We start from the raw sequence: 11132 nt of genomic DNA, 5'->3' as shown, positions 1-11132 counted from the left end.
AGAAAGAAAGAAAGAAAGAAAAGTCCCTGGAGAAGACGAGCTGGGGGAGTTAGACTCTGGTTTAATGGTGGAGCTGCCCAGTGACTTAGTGCCTCTTGGGTCTGCGGAAATGTTCCCGGGAAGATGAGCATCTGAACCATCTAATAGGCGTTATTAGGTGGCTCAACTTTTGCAGAGATTGTATGGAAAACAGGAATTAGGGGGCTTCAGGATGTGGATCCCTTGTCCTCCTCTGCTTTCACTGGGCCTTTCTTGCAGCCTAGTGCCCCAAGCCAGCCCTGAATATTCTGCCTGGAGGAGGGCCGGCCAGTGTTATCAGGATGTTGATCTTGGATTAAAGGAATTACTTCTAGGCAGCCAGCCCAGTTTTATTTCCCTTTGCAGATCTCCAATGTTTGGGAAGACCGTGTAGGGAAAGTGGCCTGACTTTCTAAATGTGATTGCAGCCAGCTACTTACCCGGCAGGCCTCACAGGGCTGGGTCCTGATGGGTCTCCAGCTGGAGTCAACTCTCACCTCTGGCCTCAGGGAGCGCTTCTCCTGTGTATACACTGAAATGTGATCAGGGCACTGTAGTTAAATGGCTCTGTGGTCTGGAAGAGGTCATTTGATGTTAGTGCTCTGCCTGTTGCCCCAAAGTCAGAACTAGAAAGGTTCCCCTGAGATAAGCCTGCCCTTCCCCTGCATATAACACATTGAGGAAACCAATTCGCACTGTGACTTAGTCTTAGAGGTAAACTCTCGTGCAGACACACGGTCCACGCTGTTGGAGGATACCTGTTCCACAGTAAACCCATTATTACAAAATCAGGCTGATGCTCTAACAGTTTTATACATACAATTATTCACTTAACCATTTATGTGGGACGTAAACTGAGGAAGCTTAATTGTGCGAAGTTTGGAAATGGACAGTAGAGATTATCAAGTTCCAGTGGGAGCTGACCAAACAGAAGCAGTGATGGGTCTGTGCCCCATCCCTCTCCGGCGCCTTCGTGATAAAGTGTTTACCAAAGGAAGCAGCAGGCTTTTGGCTAGAGCAAGTCCTCTAACCGTAAGAAGGAAACTTAACAGTTTATCAAGCCCCTGTGTGTGCCATTCCAGAGGTAACACGCTAGTAAGACTTCCTGTCCTTTGAAGAAATGTGGCTTCCTCAGAACAGTGTTCCTGTAAGTAACCGTGTAGAGCAAGTCTCCAGTGCTGTGGAAGTGTAGCAGTGGGATTCCTGCCCTGCTCAGTAGGCCAGTCTAGGCCTCAAAAGTCTGCATTTCCAGTGGACATCCCTGCCTTTCTGTAATAGATATCTGGCCTCTCCTCTCTGCTTTGTGGGTCATGAATGACTGTTCTTTGGGGTACTGTTTGATAGTAGCTATGATGTGTGTAGATATCACAGGACAACTTGGAAGAGCCGTTACTCTTTCCATTACATGAGTTCCGGGGATGGACTTAGGTTACCTTCTCGCTAACCTTTGATGAGAAAGCAAAATAACAGAACTGCGTAGGTGGAAACCAGTGAAGTGTGAGCCCTTTAGTCTCAGGTTAGCAGTCTGTGGTTTGTAGCTGCAATCGTCTTTGCATTCTGGGTTTCTATGCTCAGGGATGGGGCAGTATTGGAGCAGGACTGTCCAGCAGGCCCCTGGCTGAGGCCACAGGAGTTCTGACTTGTCTTGGTCCTCGCTGACTTTGCAGTGGCAGAGCCACCAGAATGTAGCTCTCTGGTCACTTGGAAGCTTCCCGTGCTTCCAGTTTCTCTGGAACTGAAAGCATTTGACAGGCTTTGCTGTTTCCTGAGAGGAAGAGTGGGCCCAGGGAGTGGTGGCCTTGCCCCTGCCTGTGTCCTGATGAACCTTGCCTGTATGGGCCACCTAAGATGAGATGTGGTTCAGTCAGGCCCTTGCAGTCTGGCCACGTGTGCTGCACCTATGCCTTCATACTTACCTCTTCTCTGATTTGCTAGTAGACTTTCTTCTAAGTCTATCACCAGCACTTGCACCTTCCCCCCAGGATCCCACTGCTCCCAAGCTGCCCTGAAACTCACCGGGCAGCCCATGTTGGCCTTAGCATCTCAGCAGTTGATTGTGGGGATTACAGGTGTGAGTCACTGTACCTGGCCATGGTATCAAGTTAAAGGTACATCTACCATGGTATCAAGTTAAAGGTCCTTTAAGAAACTACTTTTCACCGGGCAGTGGTGGCACACGCCTTTAATCCCAGCACTTGGGAGGCAGAGGCAGGCTGATTTCTGAGTTTGAGAGTTCGAGGCTAGCCTGGTCTACAGAGTGAGTTCCAGGACAGCCAGGGCTACACAGAGAAACCCTGTCTCAAAAAAAACAAAAAAAAAGAAACTACTTTTCTCTTCAAGATTTTTTTTTAAATATTGAATGCCTCACAGGTTGACTTGTCATTTCTTCGTAGGGTCATCTGAATCTTCCCTGTTGGTCCAGCATTTGTGTTAGCATTTGTGCTGCCTAAGCTAGCACAAGCATTTGCTTAGAAAAGCAGACTGCTCGGGTGCTAGAGGCGGCAGCACTCCCAGTGGAAGTCAGAAGCAAAGCATGGAAAACATCCAGCCCTCAAAAAGGACTTGGGTTAGAGTCCAAGTGGTTATTTTCATAAGATATATGAAAATGCTAATTTTTATGTGCAATTTAAAGACTTAACAAATGAGAATTGATTGTTTTCCCTACAAGTGTGGAGTTTGTGAAATTGCGTCTTGTCTTCTGAGGAGCAGGAGGCCCAGTATTAGCTGCCTTGTCCTCTCACTTGAGTTCAAACAGATTCCAAAAACCTTCCAGAGGAAAGCTGTATTTTTCCACTGGTGTGGAGCACGACCCTGTGAGGTTGGTCCTAGGCTCATGAGTGATTTTGAAACACTCAAAAGGAACAATTGGAGCTGAGTCTGTTAGATTTGGGGTGTGTCTGCCATCATCTTAACTTTGTTCTGTATTATCACACTTACAGTTTTTATTGCTTATGGGGAAAATACCTTGGACATTCCTTAGAAATGAGTATATCCCTTCTTAAGTTTAAGAGTTGAGTTCCTTCCCAGTAGCAGCTATTACAGCCTTTAAGAACTGTGGGTAAAACCTTCCATGTGGTTTGTGCAGCTCCTTGTATGCAGACTTAACCCATCTGTATGTGTGTTCTTCTGTCTGTCTTCTGTGTTACTGTTGAGTCTGCTGTTACGGCTTATAAATGCGGTGAGACCTGACCCCCAAGGAGGAAGCCAGAGTGCAGTCTCTTAAGCAGATCCTAAGCCATCGTCACGAACAGCTCTTTGGCGAAATGAAAGATTGGCTCTGCAGAGGACGTGGGTGCTGCAGTTAGGTGGGAGGTCATGTTGTGGAAGCAGAACTGACCCGCACATCCCTTGTGTAGAAGGAAGGACGTGGTCCTGTGTTGTGGGCAGTGTGGGCCCTGTCCCCAGCCAGATGAGTCGGCCTTTGAAACCATCCAAGGGTTTAGAAAGGGAAGCTTAGGAACAGCCATCCAGTTGGAGGGCCTGCTGCAGCGGCCTGGATAGTTTTGAGAGCTTAGTCAGGTCATCAGCAGACCCAATGGTCCCACTCTGTGTGGAAGCTGTTGCTGTCTTCTCTGCATCTGTTTAAAAGTGGTCTAATGATTGTTTGCTGTGTTCTCTTTTCTTTTTTATCTTATTTTTAAACATTTGTTTATTTTATGTGTATGAGTGGTTTTGCCCACTTGTATATCTGTGTACCACGCACATGCCTGATACCCTCAGATGTCAGAAGAGGTTGTTGGATTCCCTGGAACTAGAAGTATGAATGGTTGTGTGCTGCCTTGCGGGTGCTGGGAATTGAACCCATGTCCTCTGCAAGAACAACAAGTGCTCTTAACCACAGCCCTCCTGCTTTCTATTTTTAAACCATGTCCTTAAGTAGAAGTGTGGTTGCAAGCATCCAGTCAAAGCACCGTGTGGACTGGTGTTCTTGCTCTCTCAGCCTGTGCTCCAGAACTGAGGCCCTGGGCGTTGATGAGTGTGTGCCCTCGGGTGTGCTCCTAAAACCAGCACTGTCATAGGGTTTTAAGTTAAACTTCACGTTGTTCAGGGTCATCAGCCTTTCAGCATTTGAGAAAAATCATAGAGGAACTTGTGTTTCCTGCTGAAGTACAGAGAATGGCGTTTGTCTTAGGCAGACACTCATCCTCCTTGGGAGTGGGGCATGCAGCCTTTGAGTTTGAGAGTGGTGAACACTGGCTGAGAGCTGGGTAAGCTCAAGGCCCTGGTGAGTGTAGCACCTGTCAAGTCAGAGCAGCACCCAGGAGCAGGATCCTGGTGTGATCCCCTTTTCACCAGTGAGGCATCCAAGGCTTGGGTAAATGAACCTCACCCAGCTCTCAGGCCAGGATGTGATGATACTTAGGCTCCAGGGGTAGGCAGGTAGCCGATGCTGTTTGGGGAGATTACTGTGAGGGTTAGATGACACTGCCTGGTAATTGTTTCATTGACAGTGTTACATTACTAACATGCAAATGGAGATGGCCTTACCTCATTACAGTTTGTTTTGTTTTTTAAAGAAAATTGGTGTGATTGTAGGAAAATGTTCAGAAAAAAAGTACACCAAACTTCTTTTCTGATGATGTGGCTATAGTCACTTTATCTTCTTCTTTGTTTTCCATATTCATCACAGGAGAGAGAGAGAGAGAGAGAGAGAGAGAGAGAGAGAGAGAGAGAGAGACTGAGACTGTTGTTGTCCTTTTTGCTTGACATTAAAGTCTAAATTTGGGACCAGAAAGATGACTTAGTGGCTAAGAGCACTCATTGCTTTCACAAAGACTCCGGATTCGGTTCCCAGCATACACATGACAGCTCACAACCATATATAACTCCAGTTCCAAGGGATATGACACCCTTTTCTTACCCCCACAGACACCAGGCACACACTAATACATACAAAATAAGATAAGCATAAAACACTTGAAATCTAAAATGAACTTTTAGGCTAAGCACACGGGAGACAGATATAAGTGGGTCTCTGAGATTAAATCTAGACTGGCCTACATAGAGTTCCAGGACAGCAAGGGTTACATGGTGAGACCCTGTCTGAGAGGGGGGAGGGAGAGAGAGAGATTAAAATTCACTTTCATATAATTGTGGAAGAGTAAGGTCTTCGAGGTAGACGGGACTGCCCTGAGTCTGGGCACAGCATGGATTCCCTGCAGAGCAGTGGCAGTCCTGTCTCTGCATCAGATCCTCAGGCTTCTCAGTTGAGTTCTGGCGTTTTTAGTCACGTGGACATTTTCTTTGCTTGCTTACATTGAGGCTTTAGAAAGACTTTCTGTTCCAAGAAAGTAGAAATGTGAGGACATTCCTTCCATGTTGCTAGGGGAGAGATTCAACCCTGTGACTATCAGCCTGGAGCCAGTCCCTAGAGTTGGGGGTTGGGGGGAGAATCAGCTAGTGACTTGCAGTCTGAAGTCTGTCCTAGCTGTCACTGCAGGGCTCAGTCCTAAAGGAGTGACTTGTTTTTCTTAAGCACCGCACCACAGCTCACTTCTGGGCAGGAGAGCCGGGCAGGAGAGCCAGAAGCAGACCTCACCGCTTGCTGTTCAAGCTCTCTGCCAAACCCTTCCCCATCGATCCCTGCTCTGTGGCTCTGTAAGCCCAGCCCTTCCTTTGTCCCCTTAAAGATGCAGTAGAAATCTAAGTATCTCTTGCCTCAAGAGGCAGGAGACAAACAATCTTAATGATGTAGGCATATTCTTACAATTTAGCAGATTTTATTCCATTCATTAATTTTGCAAGTTGACTAACTTGTTCATCTAATTATTTGTATTTAATTTATTAAATCTTGAATCAAATTTGAAATAATTCTCCATGACAAGTTTCTCATGTAGGTCGTAATTCATGGTGATTTTATTTTTTTTTTCAGATGTTTGGATGTCAGTGCCATTATTCAATAGTTAATCCTTTCTCTACTGGTTTGATTTGAAACATTACTTAAATATTTGCTTACACACTTAACCATGTATTTTGATTTGCTAGCAGTACATATTCTTGCTTTAATTATTGTGGCTTTATTCAGAGTGAGCTTCAGAAGTGTTTTATTGTCTTTTTGCAGTTCTTTCAATCTGGACCAGACTTTTTCAGTCTGGAGAATGAAAGATACCCAGTTATATAGCTGGTGTGTGCCTGTGTGTGTGTGTGTGTGTGTGTGTGTGTTATTAATTTTTAAAACTGCTTCATTCAGAAAGCAGCCAGTCTGAGAACACAGTGGGTTAACATGCTAAAAAGATCTGTCTTTGTTTCACCGTTTGCTGCTGGGTAGAGGAAAACATTTGCTTTCAGCAAAAGGAATTGCTTGGATCTTCTTAAGATCTGTGTACCTTAGGCTAACTGCTAAGATGCACTGCTGGCTTCTCTCTAATGTACATACCATTGTCCCTTTTCATCTTTAGGAGGTCTTGGTATCAGTTATTAGGAATGGGCCACAGGTCAGAGAATTATTTTGGTTTCTAAATGTACAGACTGAGTTTGGGGGTGGGGAGACAGACATACACCACATGTCCAGAAGTGTGCGTGTATGTGTGTATATTCATACAGAGGACAATATTAGCTGTTATTCTTGGGTGCTTTCTACACCCCCTTTCTTTCCTTTGTGTTTTTTTTTGAAACAAGGTTTCTCCTTGGCCTGAAGTAGGTTAGACATCTAACCAGCAACCCCTGGGATCCCTTTGTTCTGCCTCTCCAGCACTGGAATTACAAACATATGTTACTGATGCTGCTACTTTCCTTTTTTTCTTTTCCTTCCTCTTTTTTATAACATGGGTTTGGGGATCAAACTCAAGCCCTCGTACTTCCAAGGCAAGCACGATATCAACCCAGCATTCCTGATTATAGAGTTTTGATAGGTGAATATTCTGAGGCAGTCACAAGCAGAGACTGCTAACAGGTGAAGCCCAGCTCCCTGGCTTTGTTGCTAAGTCCTCAACTAGGCTCCTCAGTAATATGTCCTACTGTGGTGAGCCCTTAAGAGGTCTGCATAGTTAATGACATAAAAGTCTAAGTCAGGCAAAGGAACCAGTAAGTGTTATGTAGTATACATCATATCTGGGCTGTCAACATATAAAATGGCCAATAAATTCTTTTGACACTTCTAATTTTTTTTTATTTAAAAAAGGAAATTTCTGCTGAAATCAACAGCCTTGGGATTAAATGTAGTATTATTTTAAGCACTGAGGTGAAAGCTGTTTAGGTTGGAGGAAGGGCAGTCCCTGGGGTCCTCGAGAAGGAATAGAAAGCCAGGGCCTGACTCATCTATGAGTGAGTGGGTTTCTCCATTCGATGCTATGGCTGCCTAGGCATAAGACCTTGTGGCAGCAGCTGAAGCATCACATGGTACTTCTTAGGCAGCTGTCATGAACAGTTCCTCCTCAACCAAATGAGGCATGCCAGGCTCCAGCCTCTGATATCATGGCTCTTAGAGGCATTAATTACATGGCTACCATGCTGCAATTGTACCCACAAAACCCTTATCTATCTGACCCTCTCACATCTATCCAACTGTAAGAGGAGGCAACAAGGGTGGTTACCCAAGATGTTTGGTTTGGACTGGAACTGCCCATTTGAATTTGAGAATTTGAGCATTCTTGAGACAGCAACAACAACAGAACAGAAGAAACCAGGTACATATTTGCCCTCTCATCTGTGTTCAAGACACCAAATTCTTAGATCCAGTGAGACCAGCACGTTTGGCTTGTCTTAGAGAATAATAGAAGAGTAACTAACCCTCCATCCCTTCTTCTGGCTCTACCCTTCTTTTACATTATTCCCTGAGCCTTGGAAGGGGTAAGCTGAATGTCCCATGTGTGGCTTTGCATTTTGGGGGCATTTATTTTAAGTGCTTAGATTGGTTGTGAGTCTTTGCAGTTACTACTGTGCACTGCAGAAAAGCAGCTTCTCTGACCACAGACGACAGCAGCCCTATGAACATAAACAGACATATCATATCCATTTCACTCATAGATTTCTGTGGATATGTGTATATGCATGTATGTATGCACATTCACACGTGTGGAGGTTCACACATGTGAGCATTTGGAGACTCAGGGTTGAATTGGGCATCTTTCTTGATCACTCTTCTTCTGTTTACTGAGGCACAGTAACCTGAGTGCACAGATACCACCTAGCCTTACAATCCAGCTCTCTCTGGGAAAGGATCCTATCTCTGTCTCCTGAGTGCTGGCATTACAAGCCAGCTGTCACACTTTTTACATGGGTTTCACGTGGGTTCTGAGAGTCAAACTGGTCTCTTTGGTAACACAGCAAGTGTTTTACCCTTGAGCATCTCCCTGGCCTTGATTTCTAGATTGCTTTTTGAAACTCAAATCCTTGTTATTCACTGTCTTGATGCAGTTTTTCATACCTGATAGACCACCGCTGGGCTAGCAGTCCTTGGTTCTATAAGAAAGCAGGCCGAACAACCCATAGGAAGTGGGCTTGTAAGTAGTGCCTTCCCCAGGGCCTCTGCTTCGTCCCTGCCTCCCAGGTGCCTGTCCTGACTTTCCTCAGTGAAGGACTGTGATCAGGACTTGTAAGATGAAATAAGCGCTTTCTTCCCAAGTTGCCTTCTTCTAAGACACTATATTCAGAAGCTTTCAAGCCTTAAGGTGGTTGGTCCTAATCCCTAGGCTGCATGCCTGGGGGGAGGGGAGGTCCTTCTTCTGGAATTATTGCCTCACCCGGTGCCCTTTCTCTTAGCTCCCAACCTTCTGTGGAAACAACTGATTGGCTTTTGTTTCCCCCTAATGGGCTGGACTCCAGTTCGCAGGAACTGACGGGTGCCCAGTGAAAGTTGTGGAATGAGTGAGTGAAAGGAATGCTTGGCTAAAGTGGAAAGAACTGCCCCATAAATTCTCAGAGATCCTAAAATGCACAGTTTCCTTTACCTTGGGCCAGGTATGCAAAGAGCCCAGGCTAGAGTCGTAGTGCCTGGAGGTTGTTCCAGAGAGTAGCAGGTAGGCCTCTAGGCCTATCACTTGCTGTCAAACGTGCATGACCTGTGACCTGGGAAGCATGTGTCTGACATCTGTACTCCATATGCCAGCATTGACAAAGTTCTCATATTGTGATGTAGCATTTTTCTTTTGCATGGGGTGGCCGGCAGCTGTGTGACCAACACCGTCTTATTTGCAGCTTTGTTCATAATTTGGTCCCCTTGTATCTTGGTTGATTTATATGTACATGCATATGTGTGGTGTGTGTAGTATGTGTACATTTATAGTGTTGATGGGCCCCTGTGCTTGTCCTGCTCTATCACATTCTACCAGTTCACTTAAGAAGATAGGTCTCTTACTGACTAGACCAGCAAACCCTCCTGATTATCCTGCCCCCACCCTCACAGTGGTAGGGTTACAGGTAGTCGTAAGCGTTCATGCTCGTCTTTCTTACATATCTAGAGTTTTAAACCCAGATAATCATGCTAATGCATCAAGGACTCTTGCCCACCAAGCTATCCTCTCAGCCTTTGGTTGATTTTTTTTTATGTACTTATGTTACAGAATGAACACTTTTTCACTTTTCACTTTTTGGGCATGCAGGTCCATGGGTTTGGACCAGTGTGTAGACTCATGACTGCCATTGTCTTTCTGATACAGGATAATTCCATGATCCCTGTTTCTCTGCATTTGCACCTTAGTTGTCAGTTCCTCTTTCACCCTCAAGCCTAGAAACCCCACGTTGTTGCTGTCCTTGTATGTTTGTCACTTTTGGTTATTTGAAGATTTACTATGTGACCTTTATGACCTGGCTTCCTTCACTGAGCAACATGCACTAACAATCATATGTTCTGTGAATCCGCACTTTGCCCCTTTAGTTATGCAGCTCACCTGTCAGTTTACCCGTCCACCAGATAATGTGTATTTTGGGTTGTTGGCAGGTTTTGGCAGCTGGGAATAAAGACTCTATAAATGTTCACATACAAGCTTTCACGTGCATAGGTTTTTTCCTCTTGGGTATGTATGAGAAGTGTCATTTGATGATTATACATTTAACTTCACACAGAACTGCCAAGCTGTTCTTAAAGCAGGTGGATCACTGTGTATGTCCACCACAGTTTAGGAAAGTTGTCCTTGCTGTACACCTTTGCTGATACTCAGTACTACAAAATTAAATATTAACCATTCTGAGCTGAGTATAGTGGACATACATGTAATCTCAGAATTTAAAAGACTGGGACAGTATGGTCATAGTAAGTTCAAGACTAGCCTGGGCTACATAGAAAACCCTATCTCAAATACTGCATGAGTGACTAGCACTGATAAAATCTTTCCACTCCCTCTTCAACATAGGATGCTCTCTGGACCAGAGGTTGACACAGATGCACTGTTTAGGGCTGGTAACTCAGCCATCACTAATTCTTGGTATTTTGACCAGTTATGCTCCCTCATTAACTGCCACCCCCAGCTATGGGAAGGTTCTCTGACCAAGGCTGAGAAGAGCACTGAGCTGCAGGTATGCGTATGAGTGTTTGGAAGGCAGTTTAACACATGTGCATTTAGCAAAGCAACAGTAGTGGGTTCCTCTCTAGGTTCTATGAGTGCCTCCGCCAGGAGCTCTTGTCTAGGATTATAGTATTGGGCATGGGGTTCCCCAACCTTGTGGAGCAGGCCTCAAATCCTAACAAAAAGTAGGTAGCTATGCCCATCACAACCATACCAACATTGCACCAGTAAGCATATTGTGCCTTACAGGTTGGTGGTGTACCTCTGGGTTCACATCTGGGCGATACTGGTGATGGATTTTCTCCCCCAGCAGACAGGCTCAACAATATGAAGTTTAGACAGCAGGAAGAATGCTTTAGCTCTCTTCAGCTTCGTTTCTTTGTTCCGTATCTGAAGTATGTGGCTGGTGTCGTTCACTTGGGCAACCAAGATGGAGATTTTTAGCTCTTTATGTTAGTGGTGGTTTTAACAAGGTTTCCTCCCCCCTCATTCTAGGCTCCTAATCGTGAGCTCATGACTTACTGGCTACAGGAGCTTCAGCAGAAAAGATGGGAATATTGCAACAGCCTTGACATGGTGAAGTGGGACAGCAGGACTTCCCCGACTCAAGGAGATTTTCCCAAGGGCCTTGTGGCCAGAGATACCACAGGTAAGACACAGGTGGAGGGCTCC

The 11132-nt window shown here is 45.3% G+C and overlaps 1 protein-coding gene across 1 annotated transcript in view; it reads left to right on the top strand.

The window, feature by feature from the left end:
- Positions 1-11132, top strand: part of Tbc1d2b (TBC1 domain family member 2B) — a 68449-nt gene that overhangs the window by 9514 nt on the left and 47803 nt on the right. Inside the window, exon 2 of the mRNA XM_028758922.1 lies at positions 10956-11109. Coding sequence (XP_028614755.1) covers positions 10956-11109 — 154 coding nt within the window. The remainder of the gene's footprint in view (positions 1-10955; positions 11110-11132) is intronic.

The sequence above is a fragment of the Grammomys surdaster genome, unplaced genomic scaffold (genome assembly GCF_004785775.1).
Source record: "Grammomys surdaster isolate TR1022 unplaced genomic scaffold, NIH_TR_1.0 126248, whole genome shotgun sequence".
Lineage (NCBI taxonomy): Eukaryota > Metazoa > Chordata > Mammalia > Rodentia > Muridae > Grammomys > Grammomys surdaster.
This window is presented reverse-complemented; position numbering and strand designations above follow the sequence as displayed.